At 37.5% G+C, this 21,772-nt stretch overlaps 2 protein-coding genes and 1 long non-coding RNA gene across 3 annotated transcripts in view; 1 reads left to right on the forward strand and 2 right to left on the reverse strand.

The window, feature by feature from the left end:
* Window positions 1-75: 75 nt before the first annotated feature.
* Window positions 76-3,992, reverse strand: LOC134791038 (uncharacterized). Its single transcript, XR_010144236.1, has 4 exons — window positions 3,812-3,992; window positions 2,720-2,893; window positions 803-895; window positions 76-177 (listed from the first exon to the last, which is right to left on the reverse strand). It is a non-coding gene; the product is annotated as an uncharacterized LOC134791038 (long non-coding RNA).
* Window positions 3,993-8,061: 4,069 nt separating this feature from the next.
* On the forward strand, window positions 8,062-15,045 carry LOC134790849 (plexin-B). The gene has a single exon (XM_063761819.1). It carries the CDS (start codon window positions 8,226-8,228, stop codon window positions 13,914-13,916), a length of 5,691 nt encoding a protein of 1,896 aa, XP_063617889.1. The 5' UTR covers window positions 8,062-8,225; the 3' UTR covers window positions 13,917-15,045.
* Window positions 15,046-15,392: 347 nt separating this feature from the next.
* The window catches only part of LOC134790952 (abhydrolase domain-containing protein 2), a 48,187-nt gene continuing 41,807 nt past the window's right edge, over window positions 15,393-21,772 (reverse strand). Inside the window, exon 7 of the mRNA XM_063761975.1 lies at window positions 15,393-20,315. Coding sequence (XP_063618045.1) covers window positions 20,053-20,315 — 263 coding nt within the window. The 3' untranslated portion in view covers window positions 15,393-20,052. The remainder of the gene's footprint in view (window positions 20,316-21,772) is intronic.

Below are 21,772 nucleotides of genomic sequence, written 5' to 3' on the forward strand. Positions count from 1 at the left end.
AATACAAATACTATATTACACACCTCAATAAAAGGAAACAACGCAAAAGAAAACAGAAACACAAGCAGAGTTTACCTGCAGCAGATAACTTTTTTCTTTTAGGTGATTGGAAGCTGCTCTTGTTTTTTTTACAATAATCATGATCCAGTAAATGCGACTGTCTTGATGTAGGTGGGTCTGTAAATTAAAAAATCATTAGTGCAGTAATTGGCACAACACGTTCATAGTTATGTCGAAAGTTTAAAGGGCCATAATGTACTGTAAAATGTTGATAATTATTAAGAAGTACTGTATCCGTAAAAGTGTATGGCGACTTTATCAATGACTTCATTCATAATTTCTCCATGCATTTTCGCAGCTCACTGTACTGGTATGTAACTTTACATTTTTCTAATATTTCTAGTGCCAGGCCATGGGCCAATAAGGGTCTACCTATATCATTTTAATATTTTTACTCGACTACGGCAGGTCTTGCTGTCTACATGTATTGCTTACACGAAAATACCAATTTAACATTTTGTTGATATTTTGTATGGGAGCGTCAATTATATTGCGCTATTTCGGGGTTGGTCCCATATTAAATGTTGCTGAGTAGGACCTATTATATTCACCCTGTAAATTATTGCAGGTGACTGGTGCATCATATATAGATGGTCAAGCAAATATTGTCAGTAGAAAAGGGCGGCAAATTTAAAAATGTAGGCGCGAAGGGTTATCGGCCCATAGAAAATTTGTGTTTCCGCCTTTTTCTACTGATAAGATTTGCTTGACCAAGTATATTAACATTATTAACTCTATTTACCTGAACTGTGTCACCGTTTCCTTTTACGTGATTGGGATATTTATTTGTGACTTAATCTTTGACCTGACAGCTGTTGCTCGAGCATATATGATTCTGTAAATATTCAAAGCATATAATTATAATCTAAATAGAGTCTGGCCAGCCAAATATTGTTGACAGATATTTCTTTGTTGTATCACCAATTGTCTATCATTTAAAAAAAAAGCTAAAAGTCAGTTGTCAATTTATGTCATTCATTCAAATTGTTTGCGGTTTATAAGGGGTTTATTTTAAATAATATTAATAATTACTATACCGAGTGAGGTCCGCAAACTACTATTTAAGCTCGTAAACAATTACGATGATGTGCGAAGTCGACGTGAAGCGTTGTATAACGAAAAACTGCAATGTTTACAAGCGTAAAAAATGTAGTAGGTTGGTGCTCTATATATTTTGATACTTTAAGTGCTAGTTCTAACATTTGCCTATAACTTTGATTAAGTATGTGAATTTATTAATACCATAATCTCATAAACAGGATAAGTGTGTAAAGAAACGGATAAACTAGAAGTTCTGGAAAATATCAATAAAATCAAAACATTGGATCGTAAACATGTCTGTTTGTCGTTGACTGTACTTTACATAGTGGTAGAAATTATGTGCGCTGACTTTGAGTACACGTCAACGTATATTTAATTTATTTCCTTAGGTACCTTATGTGTGCACAGAAAATCAAAAATATTTTCTAGTATCAAAACTAATTCTTACTACACAAAGTGTGACCAGCCCAAGATCTTTTGAATTTTTAAACCTGGGCGTAAAGGAAACTATGATAAGTCCATATGAAGATGTATATTGTCGAGGAATAAGCACTTATTACAAATTTAGGCTGTTCAGCAGAAAGGTCGAAACGAATGTGACGGCATCACGCACGCAAACAAAAGCTGTATATTTATTCAAACATTTAAACTTGTTCAGACGTGGCTCACTTCGCGATTTCGTCGCTTTGCTACAGGTAGTTAAAAGTGCATCCGTTCCGCCCCAATTTTGGGGAAAGCCATAAGCCGCGCGTGGCGCTGTCGCCATCGCCACCTAGCGGCCATATCTGTGCTGATCGTAACAGACGCGTTTTGTTAGAGAGTGAGTCTTCTGTACCTAGTACTATTATTTACTCTGTGACTTGTTCCACGTGCGTTTATGCAGTAACCTATAAAACAAGATGCTTTTAGTTTACGAAGACACTTTCCAACACTGGCCCTTAAACCAAAGCAATCTTGTTTAAACACACAAACAAAAAACTTAAGTAGTGACCGACACTTCTAATAAATAAAAAAGTAAATTAACAAAAACATATGCACTGAACTTTCGCTACACCGTATCAACAAAGTTCAGTTATCCACATTATGAATTGTAATTCAATAAATGTTTATAAAATAAACGAGTCTTTTAATTTCATGTAATCACTATCATGTTTGACTAAACCAACAAATAACCATGATGGTAATTATATTAAGAACACAATTATTACATATAATACATAGTTATATGCATTTACCTATGACAGTAATGTGAGTTGTCTCACAAACTTACTGTGTTTAACTTTACACAACGCTTTTGTCAGTATATCTGCCAACATATCATTAGTATTCAGATACTCAATAGTAATCTTATTACTATTTACAAGTTCTCTAATAAAATGATGCCGTATATCGATATGTTTGGTCCTAGCATGATGTAAAGAGCTTCTACACAATTTTAGCGCTGACTAATTGTCATTGAAAATTGTCGGTACAATTTCTTTATTTATAATTTCTTTCAGAAATGTACTAATAAACAAACCCTCTTTGCAAGAATTTGACAAAGAGTAGTATTCGGCTTCGGTAGAGCTAAGGCTAACTGTTTTTTGCTTGCGACTTTCCCAAGTAACTACTGACTCACCTATTTTAAAGACGTAGCCCGTGTACGACCGGCGGTCTACGTCGTCACTGCCCCAGTCTGCATCCGCATATCCAGTGATATCCAGCTGCTGCTTGCTTTTCTTAAAAGTCAAACGGAGATCCAAGGTACCTTTCAAGTAGCGCAAGACTCTTTTGGCTGCTTTCCAGTGGGTCTCTGTAAGTAAATGATTCATTAAATTGACTCAAGTAGCTAACTGCGTATGCGATGTCTGTCGGGTACAGATAGCAATATACATAAGAGAACCTACAAGACCTCTATAATCATAGGTATCATCTCTTTGATTGCCCCTAGGTAAATTAAGTCCTGTTTCCATGGGAGTATTCGACATCCTGTAATTTTGTGCTGGCTAAAGCTAGAACCCTAAATTTTCAGTGACATATAGGGCTTAACATGCTTTACATATAATCTCAAAAACATTCAATTTGAACTTGTAGTTTAAGAATTATTGTACGTCAAAGTTCCTTAATTTCGACACTGACACACTCACTCACTCACTCGCTCGCTCACCGATCATCATAATTCTAAGATACTTCTAGCATACCCACAAGCTTCAAAGGGTCTAGCAGGCTAAGCGAACAAGAAGTGCCCCCAACAACGGATTTGGTCATTCTTTCAGGTGGTGTACTGGCAGGTCCTAAGAACACTCTATGCTTAATATCAGTCCTCGATCTTCTTTTGTTTTCGAGTTATTCAAGATAATGTAAAATAATCAGTGTATCATTGAAAGTGTCATATTTTGTAAACTGTTCAAGTTAGATAAACCAAACAAAATTATATTTGACAACAATAAAATAGACTACAAAATGGATATGTTTAACCTGCATCATGTCCTTATACTTCATTATAAAAAAAAAACATTTTATTTTTCTTCTCGTTTTTTTTATACTTTTCGCGGAGGTTATTTTTTGACATGACGCACTACGAAGATTTATGCAAATATTTTTATATGTGTATGTAGTGGGTATTAGTGGCTACTCATGCATATTTTTTTTGTAGGTGTACCTCCGCGAAAAGTATTTAAAAAATGAGAAGAAAAATAAAATGTTTTTTTTTATAATGAGTTGTACTCACAAGACATTGCTTCCCTCCAATTGTCAGCGTCTGGACCACTCAGTGCTTCTTGTATAGTCCGTGGAGCATCTGGATTGGACGTGCCCGCTAGGAATCCAAAATGTGGAGAACCCGTTGAACTGTCCGAAGTATCCGTACTCTCCTCCTCTGGAATATAAGTTGCATCGGCCGGATCATCACATTCACCTGAGCTAGACGAATCATGTATTATGACCGTACTCGTTCGATGGCTCGTACTCTGAGAATTTTATGTCAAATTGGCATCATCAGACGTACCACAGCTGTGATCGTGGCCCACAAAAATGGACTCGCCGGAAGACCAGCGCCGACTCTCGGGTCGGCATTATGCTGAGGCGAGCCCATTTCATGGTAAACAATATGTAATTATGTACCTATGTCTAACCTTATCATTGTTACTTTTGTATGTAAAATAAGTTTATCACGACAAATAAATGATTTATGATTTACCACTCACTAATAGTGTTAGCGGTACAGCCTGAAATTCGGGAATTAGCTGCAAATGGTGTTAAAGGTATGAAAATCGGTACGATTTATCTTTAGACCATTTGAATCAATTTGACCCGTAGCACCAAAAGAAAAAAAAGTAGAAGAGTTATGACGTCATCTTTTTTTGTATGGAAAAAAAAACTTTTTTGTTCAGAAACCAATCGTGTGTGGTATTAAATGAAAGGGCATTCAGAGCCGGTTCTAAAAATATATCACATTATTATATTTCCGTCACTATTATAATAACCCTTTGTATGCTGACAATACCCAACAAAAATGTACTTTTTGCCTTTCGGATCTAATTTTGAACGCATCAAAGTCATCGCATAAGCCACAGAACCAAAGATACGTAAATGACTTAGAGATACCTTTTTCCCACTCCACTTTTCCTCGGGAGTGCTCCCCAGTACAGCTTTCGTAGGACAGCGGTTTTTGACGCGTGTTAACGGCCTCCGCCCAGAATTCGTTGCTTAGGCCCGCATCTTGCAGCCTGCATCACGGTCCTGTTCGCGCGTTCTGCTGCGACCCCGTTCTGAGCAGCGGAGCCAGGAACAGTGGTTTGATGCACGATGCCATTGCTCTTGAGATACGCCTGAAAAGCAGAACTTGTGAATTCTCCTCCATTGTCGCTACGTAGCGATTTTATCTTTTTACCTGTCTGGTTCTCCACTAAAGCTTTGAACCTATCAAATACTTCACCTTTTTTAGTTAAAAAGTACACAAACTTCTTTCTAGAATAGTCATCTATGAAAAGCAAGAAATACCTCGCACCGCTGAATGAGGGAGATGGTAGCGGCCCACAGACGTCTGCATGTACTTAAACCCAGGACCTCTTTAGCCCTGTTGAGAGATTTCTTAGGAAAGGGGACCCTACTTGCCTTACCCTGTACACACGCTACACACGTTTTAAAATCTCTACTATCATATGATATAGGGGCTATTCATAAATTACGTCATTTCAAATTAGGGGGGGGGGGGTCTGGACATCGGATGACGGTAGCATGAAGTAGGAGGAAATGGGGTCATTTGATGCATGATTTTTGGATGATTATAGGGGGGGGGGGGGTCCAAAATCGTCAAAAATCGATGACGTAATTTATGGACAGCCCCATACCAGAAACCGTGACGGCATCACGCACGCGAACAAAAGCTGTATATTTATTCAAACATTTAAACTTGTTCCACGTGCGCTTATGCAGTTACCTATAAAACAAGATTCTTTTAGTTTACGAAGACACAATTAATTAATTAGAAATTATTAACAAGAACATGAATTTCCCGCCAAAACTTTGTGTAATATTTCAGTAGCCAGACTCTACTGAAAACGTAGGATAGGCCTTACGGGCAATAAGAATGTGCCACCAGTACAGCTGTGTCACGGACACGAATTCGAGCCAATCGTGCAGTCAACAATCAACCAACTGCGATTGGTTGATGAGTTCGCATCAAGCGCGCGCGATTGGTTGCAACTAGTTGCGTTAGACTGCACTATTGGCTATAATTCGTGAGGCACACCGCTGAACTAGCACTAGCATCATTCATAGTGCCCTAAGGCCCGTCCTTAGATATATGTTAATGGAAAACGTTTCAAGAGATTTAGCTGTCAAATACAAGCTAAAACTTACCCGAGTTACTAGGCCCAGCGATAGCTTCTACTTGAGGTAGTGAAACTTCATTGTCATTCCTTTTATCAACAATGTTTGAATAAGCATTATTGGAAAAAATCAGCTGAGTTTCATCAGTGATTGGAATAGCTTCAAGCTTTTGTAATGGCATGGCTTGAGATGGCAGCTGCTGTCCAGGCATGAATGAATCTGTAAATATTAAAAGTGTAAAAATATAATAAAAATCCTTTACTCATCCAAAAGAGGTATAAGTTATAACTGTCAAATAAAGGTTTAAAAATTACCCGAGTTACTAGGCCCAGCGATAGCTTCTACTTGAGGTAGTGAAACTTCATTGTCATTCCTTTTATCAACAATGTTGAATAAGCATTATTGGAAAAATTCAGCAGAGTTTCATCAGCGATTGGAATAGCTTCAAGCTTTTTTAATGGTATGGCTTGAGATGGCAGCTGCTGTCCAGACATGAATGATTCTGTAAAAATTAGTGTAAAAATATAATTAAAATCACTCATCTCATCTAAAAGAGGTAGGTATAACTGTCAAATAAAGTTTTAAAACTTACCCGAGTTACTAGGCCCAGCGATGGCTTCTACTTGGGGTAGTGAATAAACTTCATTGTCACCGATCGCCAGAGGGTCGAGATTCGTAGGAATGTTCCTTTTCGAATAAACATGACAAGGAAAATTAAGCAGCATTTCATCAGGATTTCATCGTTTTAAGTTGATTGTTTTTTTTATTAAAAGCTTTTTTTCGAAATGGTCTGCGCATACAAATTTTAATTCATGTAACTTTTCTATGGGAAGATATACCAGGTCTTTGTTCCCAATTAATTTGACCCACTGCTTGCACCTGAAAACATTTAAATGTGTTATATAATTACAGTTTGCAAGCAAAATGTAGCGTGAAAGGAAGATTCTAAATAAGTTTTTGGCAAAAATTTCATTTTTGGTACAAGCTTTTATCGCTGACTGTACTTTTCTTACGACAGACAACTAATACTCATCGAGACAATTCTAAAAACCCCTAACACAATTAGGTTGCGTTGTTTCATCACATAGTTCCTATGGCCACCTCCTGTCTCCATCATCAGATCAGCTCGAAGATTTGACAGACTACGGGACAGGTGAAGGCAAATAAAAGCTTGTAAAATGGGAAGTTATGTGGCTGTTTCTGTTTCTGTAAGGAAGATATAGATCTGGGAAAATTTTCGGAGAATTCATTATAGTCATATCGCATGCAAGATAGAGCTAGACCATGAAAAGTCTGCAGCGATTTTGATACCTTGCCCACGCAGTGCATGTGTTTATTTTAAACGTCAAACGTCTTTGAAATTATGACGTAGAAATAACACTTGCACCGCGTGGGCTATCAAAGTCGCTGCAGACTTTTCTTGGTCAAATTCTAACAGGAAATTTCACTCATCTTACTATATTATTTACATTGATAAACAAACAAAGCTGAAGTTATCGATACTTGTAGTACATCCCTAGTTGACAATGAAAAGGATATGAAATATCAAATTTTCGATGTGTTTTGGTGTGTTTACACCAAAATAAAGCTAAAAGTATCTAAAGCAATACTTACCGGTCTTCATCCAACGGGAATTTCGCCATGAATTTCCTTTTTTCGGGAACATCGCGAGTGTAGAGATTGCCACATATTTCGCATTTAAAGGCTCTGATTTTCGGTGGCATTTACACAAAATCTATGAAGTCACTATATGTTTTTATCACATTTGATTGTATTTAAAAATGGTAAAGGATTTTGAAAATTAAACTCCAAGAAATACGCGAGTAATACATGCAAGGCGCCATGACAAGCAAAGCAATATGGCTGACAGTTGACTAAGTTGACTTGACAGCTAAATAGCACTGACGTTTTGTTTTGCTTTATTGGCTATGGTTAGGTCACTATTTTCCATACAAAACTTTTTTTTGTTCCTAGTTGCGTCAGCCTGCAACGTCGTGCAAACGTAACAATATTGCATTCTGCCAACTTAACCTGCGGCGCACCAAGGTCGCCGTGCGGTGCGGTAGTCTGTTACGGCTTTAGCTTTATGGTCAGCCTAGCATGATATTTAATATTATAGTATGGTAACATTGTACTATGCTATCTTGTTTATGCCAAATTCTATATATTGTTTATTCCATGTCATCGGCATCGATGGATGCTTTTACATTATTTTTGTAAGATAATAAAATGGGTTGAAGATGTAATGAAAACATCGTAGTGTTTGTGACAAAGTGCAATATATTTATGGGAAAGCAGCATAGAATGTAATCATGGCTGCTTTCAGGACAGTGTTAGTCATAATATTCTGGCTTTGCAGCACAATAGTATACGGATACGACTTCATATCACAATACCCCAATCAACAAAATGAGACATTCCAATTCTATCACCTCGCTATTGATAAAGTTAGTGGACAAGTGTATGCGGGATCCTTAAACGCGCTGCATCAGCTGAAATCCGATTTGAAACCAATACATGTAATCCGGACTGGGCCGAAACCCGATAATCCTATGTGCCATGCCAGCGGCTGTGATTCAGAAATAAAAACATCGTTAGTGGACAATGTGAACAAAATATTAGTGATCGACCAAGAATCTCGCTTACTAATTGCGTGTGGCTCCGTTGCGCAAGGTTCGTGTTACAAATACAAGCTGGGTGACATTTCCGCGGAGCCCGAGTTTCTTGCTGAGAGCGTAGCTGCTAACGATGCTGAAGCCTCCACTTACGCCTTCATCGGGCCCGAGCGGTACATGTCTTGGGACCGATCCAACGTCCTCTACGTCGGCACGACATTCACCAACATCGGCGACTACAGACACGATGTCCCAGCCATATCCAGCCGCGATCTCATAACTCTCCGCCTCGCCCAGTCTACATTCTCCAAGCAAAGCTCCATTCAAATAGATGTCAAGTATAGGGACAATTTTTTGGTGCAATATGTGTATGGTTTTAATGCTAGTGATTATGCTTATTTTCTGATAATTCAAAAACATTCCCATCTCGCGGGCAACGAGGAGCTGGGATACGTGTCGCGGCTGGCCCGGACTTGCGTTAATGATGACAACTACAACAGCTACACTGAGGTTACCCTGGAGTGTAATGTTCGGGAAGAAAACAACGGTAAGATTGAAGATGTCAATTACAATTTAGTTCAAGATGCTAAAATCGCTAGGGCGGGGGCTACCCTGGCCACGCAGCTGGGCATTGAACCCGGAGACTCCATACTGGTCACATCTTTTAGCCCATCTAAAAGTATCACTAATGAACCTGTAGCTAAGTCAGCAATTTGTGTATTTTCCTTGCAAGAGATAGAAATTAAGTTTAATGAGAATGTTCACATGTGTTTCAATGGTAGTACTAAATCTCGTAATATGGGATACATATCAGGCATGATATCAGATGGAAAATGTCCCAGTGTGGGATCTGTGGGCAACATACTTAATTTTTGTGAAGTGGGGCTTAAGATAAGTGGTTTGTATCCTATAAGAACTTCACCTGTAATTTACTGGAATGATACTCTTGTAACCTCTGTAACTATGTCAGTGACAGGGTTACACACTGTAGCTTTTTTGGGGACAAACAAAGGAAAGTTGAAAAAGGTTCTAATAGATGCAGATAGGGCAATACAATATGCTAGTGATGAGCTCCTGCCTGGGCAAAGGATACTGCCGGATACTACTTTATCACCATTTCAAAGATCTCTCTATGTATTAGCAAGAAACACAATAGTCCAAATTCCTACAGAGAAGTGTACAGAACACAGTGACTGCTCTTCATGTCTTGAATCCAATGACCCTCATTGCGGCTGGTGTTCTTTAGAAAAACGGTGCACTGTGCAGAGCATGTGCCAAAAAGGTACACAGAGTGCTCCCAGATGGCTATCCCGGTACACAGGTCAACAGTGCATTGACTTTGAACAAATTATGCCAGACAAAATATCCATGAATGAGGTAACTACAGTGCAACTTGTCATTAGGACTTTGCCTGAACTACCTTTTGGTGATACATACAAATGTGTATTTGGCAATGCTCCTCCTATAGATGCTGCTGTGACAACAAGTGGCCTAGCATGCCCTACCCCGGATCTCAAACATAGGCCTAAAATATTGCCCAATCAGGACCACGCATATGTGCCACTCTCAGTACATTCATCAGAAACAAATAAAGATTTTGTCTCAAGAAACTTTGCGTTCTACGACTGCTCCAGGCATACAACTTGTCAGTCCTGTATACTGAGTGAATGGGCATGCAATTGGTGCATTTATGATAACCGATGCACACATGACACCTCTGTTTGCCAGAGGACTATCATTAGTGGAGAAAGTAACCCAACTAAATTACTTAACCATGGTATTGGACATTGTCCTCGAATTAGACAGCACAAGCACCAAATTCTACTGCCCAATAATGTGCCTAAGGAGCTAGAACTTGAGGTTGAAAACTTACCCCATTTGCAGCCTGGCCACACTGGTTTCCAATGCATTGTTAGCATTGAGCAAGCTAACATGATTGTGCCTGCTAGAGTTGAATCTAATCATTTTATAGTTTGTGACAAAACAACATATTCCTATGAAGAATATGTTGGAGAATATAATGTTAGCGTAAAAGTGGTATGGAATCACAAACATTACATAGACACCATAAATATCACTTTGTACAAGTGTGAAATTCTTGGTTCACACAGGGAGCATGCAGATTGTTCCTTGTGCATAACTCGTAACTCCGTTTATCAGTGCACATGGTGTGGAAATTCCTGTTCTTATAGTGAATCTTGTCTTGATAACCCAGTCACTGAATGTCCCAAACCCAGAATAGATATGATCAAACCTCTGAGTGGTCCTGTAGAAGGTGGAACCATAGTAACTATAGAAGGCAGCAATCTCGGTTTACGAGTTGAAGAAGTAACCGGAAAGATACGCATTGGCGAAGTGCCGTGCGAAATAGTCGATTTCGAGGTGTCGGTTAGCATCACATGTCGCACTGGACCATCTAACGGTTCTTCAGTGGCGCCAGTGATTGTTGAAAATGACGCTGGTTACACTGAGTCCTCAGTTTTGTTTAGTTACAAAAACATTAAATTGCAAGGTATATATCCTGCTCTCGGACCTGTTTCTGGCGGAACGCAACTAGCGATTGGAGGGCAGCATTTAAACATCGGATCAGCCATTTCTGCATACCTAGATGAACTGCCCTGCTCCGTAAATAAAACCCAAACATCCAATAGCAGGCTTATTTGCATAACTCCGAAGGCCAATATGCCGCGCGTGATTCATACGATCACCGTTGCTATCGACAATGCTAATCGAACGCTAATGGGCGACCTGTATAATTATACAGCAGACCCAACCATAATGGAGATTAAACCTTTAAAAAGCTTCGTGTCAGGAGGAAGAATGATAACAGTCCATGGTACTAATTTGAACACTATCCAAAAACCACTAATGAAACTCTATCATGCTAAAGAGTTAGAGCCGGTTAACTACACCGCTTGTGTTGTACTGAATTCCAATCAAATGGAGTGCCCCAGCCCTGCAATCAACAAAAAGTATAACGAGATTTTACAGGCAACTGCATCTCAAACAAGTACACCTCAGATAGCTATGAAAGTTGGTTTTGTTATGGACTATGTGGAAACAATGCACGATTTAGAGAAATATTTCAACCCTCCGCGAACTCATATGATTTTCGTGGAAGATCCTCACGTTTATCATTTTCCGAATAAAATAAAATCGTATAAAGGAGACCCTCTTGTCATAGAAGGAGAGAATCTAATACGAGCAAGTGATGAGTCAGATGTGGTAGTTACTATAGGTACTCAACCATGTAATGTTACCAGTCTCACTATGCAACAGCTTCTATGCACCCCGCCGGAAATTCAACCAATGAATACAGACGAAAACGGCGTGCAAAACACAGACATAAATTTGCCCATGGTTGTAGTAAAAATAGGGAAAAATTTAAGATTTCCGATTGGGTATCTTCATTACGAATTGCTACGTAATTACAATTTTCCACCCGAAGCAATAGCAGGCATTGCAGCCGGCACGTTCTTTTTAGTGCTTATTTTCATGATCGTCTTGGTTATGTATCGACGTAGAAGTACTAAAGCTGAAAGAGAATATAAGCGAATTCAAATACAGATGGATACATTAGAAAGTAACGTAAGACTAGAGTGCAAGTTGGCTTTTGCAGAATTACAGACCGATATGTCAGACTTGGCAGCTGATTTGGAACATTCAGGTATCCCAACATTGGATCATGTAAATTATGTAATGAAAGTATTTTTCCCAGGCGTTTCGGATCACCCAATTTTGAACGTTCAACGTCAATTTATTAATACACCGCGTACTAATTATGACGCAGCTATGATTCAATTTGAACAGCTTTTGAATAATAAATGTTTCCTTCTGTCATTTATAGACACTTTGGAAGCACAAAAATCATTTAACATTCGGGATAAAGTTAATGTGGCTTCCTTATTAATGATAATTTTAATGGGAAAGATGGAATATGCTACCGACATACTGAAGTCGCTTCTTCTGCGTCTTATTGACAAATCCGTCTGTAATAAACACCCCCAACTAATGCTCAGGAGGACGGAAAGTGTTGTCGAAAAAATGCTTACAAATTGGATGGCATTGTGTATGTATTATTACCTCAAGGATTATGCCGGTTCGTCACTTTTCTTGTTGTTTAAAGCAATAAAACATCAAATCGAAAAGGGTGTGGTTGATGCCATTACGCACGAGGCTCGCTATTCTTTATCAGAGGAAAAACTTTTGAAAGAACAGATTGATTACCAAATCGTGACGCTGCATATTGTTCAGGATGATTTCGACGAAAAGGTCCAGTGCAAGGTTTTAGATTGCGATAGCATTTCGCAAGTGAAAGCAAAAATACTTGACGCGTTGTTTAAAAATACCCCGTTTTCAATGCGACCGTCCGTCCACGAAGTTGATCTCGAATGGCGACATGGGAGAGGAGGACACGTGACTCTCCAAGACGAAGATGTCACAACGAAAACAGTCAACAGTTGGCGTAAGCTTAACACATTGGCTCATTACGGTGTTAAGGAATCCGCGATAATGTCCTTAATATCACGACAAAACGACAGTTTTAACACCCCGTATAAAATTCCGTGCAAAAATTGCACCGGTATTTACTGTACTAACTCCCACATTAGAGTCGACAACAATGACCTAGATCACAATGTACATTTCTACCACTTGGTGCGACCTATTGAATACCATAATATAATTAACAAAACATCCGAACACAGTCACAAGGCTATACCAGAGATCTTTTTGACGAGGCTTTTGTCGACGAAAGGAACCGTCCATAAGTTTGTCGACGATTTCTTCAGTACTATCTTAACAGTCAACGAAGTGTTGCCGCCGGCAGTCAAGTGGCTTTTCGATCTGTTTGATGAGGCAGCCAGGACTCATGGCATCATGAACCCCGAGGTTGTTCATGCTTGGAAATCGAACAGTTTGCCGCTCCGATTTTGGGTTAATCTTATCAAGAATCCCGATTTCATATTCGATATAAACAAAACGGCTACCGTAGACTCGTCCTTGTCTGTTATAGCCCAGACGTTTATGGATGCCTGCTCGTTGACAGAGCACCGACTTTGCAAAGATTCTCCGTCAAATAAACTGTTATTTGCTAAAGACCTTCCCACGTACAGAGATATGGTGATACAATTTTATCAGGCAGTTTCCCAATTACCTCAAGTAACAGATCAGGAACTCAGCACCTCTATGCAACAGCTTTCAGTGCAACAATTAAACGAGTTTGATACGCTCTCGGCCTTGAAAGAGTTATACATTTATGTCAGTAAATATAGAGAACAAATTATATTAGGACTAGAAATGGATCCACTTTGTAACAAAATGCACTTAGCTCATAAATTAGATAATGTAGCGTGCACAATGGAAGGTGACCCTACGTCTATATGCTGACTATATGATACCTTAAGTGATGATTTAATTGCATTTACATAATTTTATTTATACATAACTATTTTGTAAAAAAAAAGCTTTAATTTATTCTGAAAATACTCAGATCTAAAACAGATGTGTAAAAAGACTGTAAAATATCAGTTTGATTAAATCTAGTTAGGAAGGTTTATATGAAAATATTTTTTTCAGTGGATAATATAAAATACTTAAATTATGTTAAGGATATATCTATTACAATAATTCCTTCTCAAAGTTTTGTAATGTCAAAGTGTCACTTTTATTATTATTGGTGAATGTTACGCATTTACTCTCCCAGCGGCCATACTTTAGTGTCCATGCTATTTTTATAATTTAGGTATTGTCTAGATACTCAAAATAGTAACAATAAATTGCTCTCTATTCTATAGTAGAAATAAAGACCTTGATTCTTTTTTATAGATCTGGCACTGTACCTCGATCAATTTTTATATTAAAAACTGAGTGTGTATTTATCTCAAAATATTTGATGTATTATGCTTAGGTGTATCTGTAAAGAGAGTTAAGTTTTAAGTTAGGGAAATGTTGTGATATTTGTATTTGGAATATTGATAAAACATTATCAGTTACCCCTTTGTAGTTGGTAATATGAGTATTTAATTGTGCTGTAGATACCTAACTGGTAACCTCTTTAAAATTGAGACTAGATTGATAAAAGCAGTTCAGACAGTAAAATACGACTTGGATAATGAAATTGTGTCGTCATTTATCGCTATTTCAAGTATTAAATGTTCCTTATTTGATTGCGAGGATTCAAGGTTTAAGACCTTCTATGTCGTAGGGTGGATCAAGATGTATATTTGAAAATTAGGTACTTCATAAAATAAATACTAAACCTTACTCGATACCTACTTATCTAGAAACTAAAAATCCATCCATGATTTAGCTTGATCTCATTTATTGTTTGCTCAATTAAATGTTTCTTTTTTCGGGACACCTTTAAAAAAAACAAGCAGATGACGTAATTAAATTATAATATTCCATTTACAAAATATTTTAAGTTAGAAGTATTATCTAGATGTAACTTTTTAGGAGGATACCGTCTCTTAAAGTTTTGATATTATTGACCTAGAAATATACTTATTTATCAAAACTGTTGTCTGTCATTGAATCCAACCCTTGCGACCCCTTATAGGAGTAATTCAAGTATTACATCAGCACCATAAGGGGTCAAACCTACAAACTCACCTTTATAATCTTACTAACCCGGTTTCATAAATCGATCTCGTGGGAAAACATATAGGTTGCTAGAGTTCGACCAAAATAAGCCTGCAGCGATTTTGATTAAAATGATGACGTATAAATAACACTTGCAGTCTGTGCTATCAAAATCGTTGCAGGGTTATCTTGGTCTACTAACTCTACTGCGCTCCATTGATTGAATGGCTGGTCACAGCAATCCGGTCATGTCAGGGTAAACCAATAAATAAAAGTCACGAGTTCAATACTGTTGTAATATTCACATTCAAAACACACAAATAAATAAACATTTGTTACAAACCACTTTCGTGTCTGAACACAGTAAGCTCCATCAATTACAACGTAGAAGGCAAAATCTAAACAATTATTGTGCATGTCATAATTATTAAAATTCTCAAATTTTTCTTCAACAAGAGATGGCTCTCATACATAAAAATAAAGTGTACAATATTAGGTATGAAATTATCTGACTGTTATTTATTTCCTATTGTTATTGTACTTTTTTGTCTCGGGGCTACCTTGCTATTACAAATTAAACCTTCTAGCGTAGACATTAAAATCGTTATTTGAACGGTTTTTATTCTTAACAAGTTGCCTATTCCAATAAATTCACAAGTAGATATACCTAACTTGTACATTCAGCAGCAGATGTTGCTAAGCGGGTGAGGTGTTTAAAATGACCTACACACATTTTTATTCTCTAAACATTAAAGTTGTGTTCAGTTCATTATGACATTTTTTAACACCTAGCCCGCTAAGTAACTTTTGGTGCTGACTGTACCTTGTCTCCTTACACCATATAAATAAATAAGTCACATAAGGCAAATATATTTTGTGTCATTTTCGAGTAAAAGGTGCCACTATGTTGACTGTCCATATTGGCTGTCGATTTTTAATTGTCCTGGGTGCCTTTATAACAACTAATAAAGTAGTATCTTTCATCCGAAAACGACACATCTTTATTGGTGCTAAGTAGCGACACTAGCGACATCATCACCTACCTATAATGGCATCAATAGAAACGGCAAAATAGTAAACAAGTATGACACTAGAAACTTTAAAACTACGTGAGTACGCAGAAACAATGTTTACATGTTCACCATTTTCTATTGAACCATGGTATACATATCCTCCATACATTTGACTTTTTTGGAGGCTTATCTCTTTAAAATTCATGAATCTAGGGAGACTAGCTCAATAACAATTTTACATAACATATTTGTATACCTACGTAACGTCTCCAAGGGCCGATAATTTCAGTCAAGTTCAGAATGTTCCGACACACTATTGTGCTCTCGGATTTTCTACATTCGTCGACTAGAGATCGAGAAAATAAAATAAACTAAATTACTTGAAGGTTAAGTAGGGACACTAGATACACGGTCAAAGTTCTTCTAAAATCATGAACACACTCCCATAATGTATAGACAATAAGATCGTCTATACATATTATGAGCAATTTGTCCGTGTCGACAACTCGACATTACCTCCAGGCTTGGCGATTTTAAAAACAATACGTCACACTATGGCGGTCATTTATGTTCATAGGTACTAATTCGACGTTTATGGTGGTGCTTCTACATTCTGTCGCTTGCCAAGTCGGTGCAGTGTTAGGTTTAGCCTTTATAAGGCAGAGTGATTATATTTCCCATCCGATTTTGAACTTTGTTTCAATTAGTGATACGGTTCAATTTTGCATAATTTCTGACACTATATTTTGTATCTGACGCCGCAATACGTGAGAGACGGTGAAAGATATCTCCATCCCATTTCGATATATTGCTGCGTCCCGGTCATCAGTTACTAAATTCAATAGGGTGCATCTGGCCTTTTAACCTTTTCGCCGCCACGTCAATGAAGTAATAAAGTGTCATCAACGCCATGTCGAAAATTGCATGTAAACAAACCTGACCAAAACCACGACTTGATATGAAGTCGTGGCGTGTGAGACACGAAATGTACCTACTGACTTTATATTAAGTCAATGGCGGCGAAAAGGTTAAACGGTTAAACTTTAACCGATAAATCTGATACATGTATGTTAGTCGTTGGTTCGAAATGAGCAGTTGTTCAGACGAAAAAATCGGCCCTAGTAGATCCTCTACGTAAGTAGGAAAAATTAAAAGCAATGAATCCTTTTGTTGATATTATTAATTAAAACGGTAACAACGCATAAACATTACAAAATATATACCTACATATTTCTATAAACAGCATATTGTTTTATAAAAGCACCAGCAGAAGCTTTTCCATACGAACAATTTATTGATTTTCAATCATTTAAGACACTCATATTTATTGAAAAAAGAAATAATATCACCTACATACATTATTGTTTGTTTATTTTATAACTATAATTTTCTAAAGCTGTAAGCCTACACAATTAATCATAATGACAATGTGTAATACGATAAAGTTCATTTGCAGTTATTATAATCATATTACACCCTTGGCCTGAACGTTAGAAAACCATACGTCATAATCATAACACAGCTCCTAATTGTACTTTATATAACCCAAGTGTCATACATAAACTAGCCATTCTAAGGTTGGTTTTTCCTAACATGTTAGATGTGTCACACATACCATAAAGGCCACCCCACACTAGCGTCTCCAGAGCGTCGGTGTCTACTCAAATCTATTGCTGCTGCTCGACGCAACGTTGACGCCGCAGCTGCCATTTTCCATAGCGCTGACTAGACGTCCACGCTCAAACGACGCTAGTGTGGGCTCTCTAAGTACCATAACTCACTTGACTCTTGGTTTCTGAGATCAGATGTTTGGGATCACAACATGTCTAATCAACGGTCGCAAAACTTGAAAGCATTTATTCCACTATTTGGTAACGAAGCCCTGGCTCCTTTGGGAAGGAATCGGGAAAGCGCTAAAATGAGCAGGCATTTATGCAACATTTTTAACCCTGTGACCGCCACAGTCTGCCATAACCGACAAAGGCTAGTACAAAATGAACCTTAGTACATTCTAATAAAGTTTACTATTGCGTGTTATATACTTAAAACAGTCGTGGCGGTCAAAAGGGGCAGTTTTAGTTAACTCATTTTCGTAATTGAAGTGATTCTTATGACATGAACAATTGAACATAAAAAAAACATCGATCAGAATCCACATTAACTGATTAACACTAATTACTTATAGATTTTATTAATGGTAACAGTCTCACTGTTATCATTAATAAAATAGAATGTGGAAATGTGATTTCACCCTTCTTACACACTCGAAACACATCCAGCTATAAAATAATAACCTATATAGGTATGTAAAATTACACTGCAAATATGAACACATATTCTACTACCCCAATTGATTTTTTTATTCAAGGCCGGATTCAAAATTGGTTTAATTAAATTTTACATCATAGGCCATTTTTGAGACGTTTTATTTGACTTGACCTCACAAGAAAATTACACATCTGGGCCATCCTGACATAGAATCTGCCCCTGCTATACTGGATGCTAATTTAGTTTACATTTCCAGTTTTTTTTTTACAGGTTATTGATTCTATTTACTGTTAATACGAGTATATTTTACATTTGCAATCAACGCGGGAGTTGTGAACGATATTAACTCTTTATTTTCTGCAAACTGCGTTGTAGTATTTGTGCTTTAAATACATTACTATTACTATGTGCATAGTTAAATCATTATACATAATTATTTTGAGTTGGGTGACAATAAGAAATAATATTAACTCAGTATTAATTTCCAGCCATTTGATAAGTGTCAATTCCTAAACCTACTCGGAAAATTAAACTCATCGCTAGAAATAAGCTCTAAAAAATCTCATTTGTAAGTACCTAGCGCAAATAAAGTTGTGCATATTAATTTTGTTAAAACGTTTATAAAAGACTAACACTCAACATAAATATAATTCATTGCATTGCACACCACATTGTATTTGAAAGTATATCTATGTATAAAAAATCGCATCATTATTCCTCCACTAATAATATACTTGCAAATTTCCTTGACTACATCTATATATAAAATATCACAATATTGAAAACCAAGCTAACCGCTGCAGTTCGATTTGTATGGAATGGGTTATTTGAGATTATTCAGCAAAATGCCATTACATGGAATTTATCAATACTTTGACGATAACTGGTACACGTTTATCACACTCACAATTTCATTCGACTCGTTTATTTTAGTAATTTCTATGTGGTTATTTGGTTACCTATCACGTACTTCTGCCCGGGTTTCAACCGCTTTTAGTTTCCTGGTCGCATTATTAACCATATCCTGTAGGTTACGATTACCGTTTTCACTTGTTTTCGTAAAAAGTCTGGACTCTAAAAAAATGGTAATCCGAAACAACAGGTCATTCGACTAGGAACTGAGAGTGGTTTGAAACCCTGGTAGAACTACCCTAATGTCAGGTTTCATCCCTGTACATATTGCACGGACCTAGCGTACAAAATTCCATGGACCAAGTAAACAGTAACTTCGTATACGTAAATGGTACAGAATATCTTAGAATTTTATTTTTATATATGGGTCTCGTAGTTTGTAGTGACTACAGCCTTCAGTGAGATAATAATAATCTTCTCTTATAGTGAGTTAGTGACTGTAGATTTCTTATAGGCATCTTATCTCATTTCTAAACGGTTCCGAAAAAAAGAAATATACATACTGTTCTAGTTATTCTCGACATAAAACATTCGCCAATTTTAGGCTCGCTAAAGCTACTGAATGCTGATATAATATCACGCTTCTGTTTACTTGGTCCATGGCAACTTATCCTAACCTATCTTTAGACAGTAAATACCTTCAAAAAGCTTCTCACTCGCACGCCTAAAACAATTGATAGTTGGCGTGACGTAACACATCGAAAACCTGAGCTTGGCTACGAGCCAAATTGTCTTGGAATAATTGTATTCTATGATTTCACGGGTGTTTTATCCAAAGGGTCCCTATAGACGATGGTAGCTGACTTTATGAGGTCAGGTTCATCGTCAGAGATGTTATCGGGGATGGATTCCTTGGAGGAGCACTTGTTGTGCGCCATGAGCAGGCCGCCGGCGAGCCCGACCAGCGCGCGGTCGAGCCACGTGACGGGGTTGGCGTATATCAGTCCGCCCTCGTAGAAGCCCAGGTGCCCGCCGTGGGCAAGCTCTAGGAACATTGTTTTGTCCTGGGAACCTGGGGAAAATAAGGTTTTTGTTACTTATTGTTCTTAATCCTTTGACCGCCATCGCCAAAGACATGACGCGCGTGGCTACAGTTCAAGCCGAGTAGCCGACATACCAATCGCTTACCTACGCTCCGTAGCATTCGAAACGCAACTGTCACTGTTGCACTAATATGGAAGAGCGATAGAGAAACACAAAGCGTTTCGTTGTCATAGCGATAGCAATGGGGTTGGCCGGTGGAAGTTTTTAGCAGATGGCGCCATCATAGCTTGCCCTGTCAATCCCTAGAATTGTGTCAAATTTTTGTTTTTTTAATACCCTGGATGCCAGTCCTTTAAGCCAATTTTCATAGAAAAAGGGGCAAGCTATGATGGCGCCATCTAGGCAAACCTTTGACAGTTGCCAACCCCATTGTCACATTGGCTAGTAGGGAATGCAAATCGGTTATAACCGAAACCGAAATATTCGGTTATAACCGAATATTTTGACAAAATTTCATAACCGAATATTGGAAACTCGAATAACCGGTTACGGTTATTTTCGGTTATTTATTTATGACTTAAATTGTATGTTTTTATCATCAAATGACTACAAAATCCTGCCATTTTTGGCTGTGACGCCTGTGACTATAATTTTTGTCATTCGTGGACTTTAATAACAAAAATATACCAAATTTACTTCCCTTATTAATGAAATATTTTTATTGAATATTGTATCACGTTCAAGGTCATATTTTACTTTTACTGTATTTGGTGTGTTTTATTAAAAAACGAAGACTTTTACTCACGTTCCCTAATACTGTAGGTACTAAAACAAAGATTTTTGTATTTTTTTAATTACTTCATTGTAAATTTATTATTTTTCGTCTAAAATAACCGTAACCGATTATAACCGATATTCGGTTATTTTTCGGGCATAACCGTAACCGAAACCGGTTATGAAGTTTGGCCGGTTAGGGGTCATCCATTAATTACGTCACACGAATTTCTAGGTTTTTTGACCCCTCCCCCCCCCTTGTCACATTTGGTCACATTTGGCAAACCCCTCCCCCCTAGTGTGACGTCACATTTTTTCTACGAAATCGCCAAATCGAATTAAGTAAGTACCTAAGTATTATTAATATTTTATCAAAATATTTTTGACGATATAAATATTAGTAATTTTATAACCCAAAACTGCTTAGGAAAGAAAATTAAAAGAATAAAAACGATTATCGTTTTAATTACTTGTTATTTAAATGTACAGAGAATAAAATAATTTAAAAAACAATTTCGGTTACTGATGAAGTTAAAGTGACGTCACAAAGTTTGTGTCTCCCCCCTCCCCCATGTCACAATATGTCACATTTTCTTGACCCCCTCCCTCCCCCTAAACGTGTGATGTAATTAATGGATGACCCCTTATTGCATTCCCTATTGGCTAGGCCGGCAAAATCGCGCCGCACAGCACTCAATAACGTGGCGTTTC

This window comes from Cydia splendana, chromosome 5 (assembly GCF_910591565.1).
Source record: "Cydia splendana chromosome 5, ilCydSple1.2, whole genome shotgun sequence".
Classification (NCBI taxonomy): Eukaryota; Metazoa; Arthropoda; class Insecta; order Lepidoptera; family Tortricidae; genus Cydia; species Cydia splendana.

Coding starts and splice junctions, on each gene's coding strand:
- LOC134790849 (XM_063761819.1), top strand. CDS start 8,226: ATGGCTGCTTTCAGGACAGTGTTAGTCATAATATTCTGGCTTTGCAGC.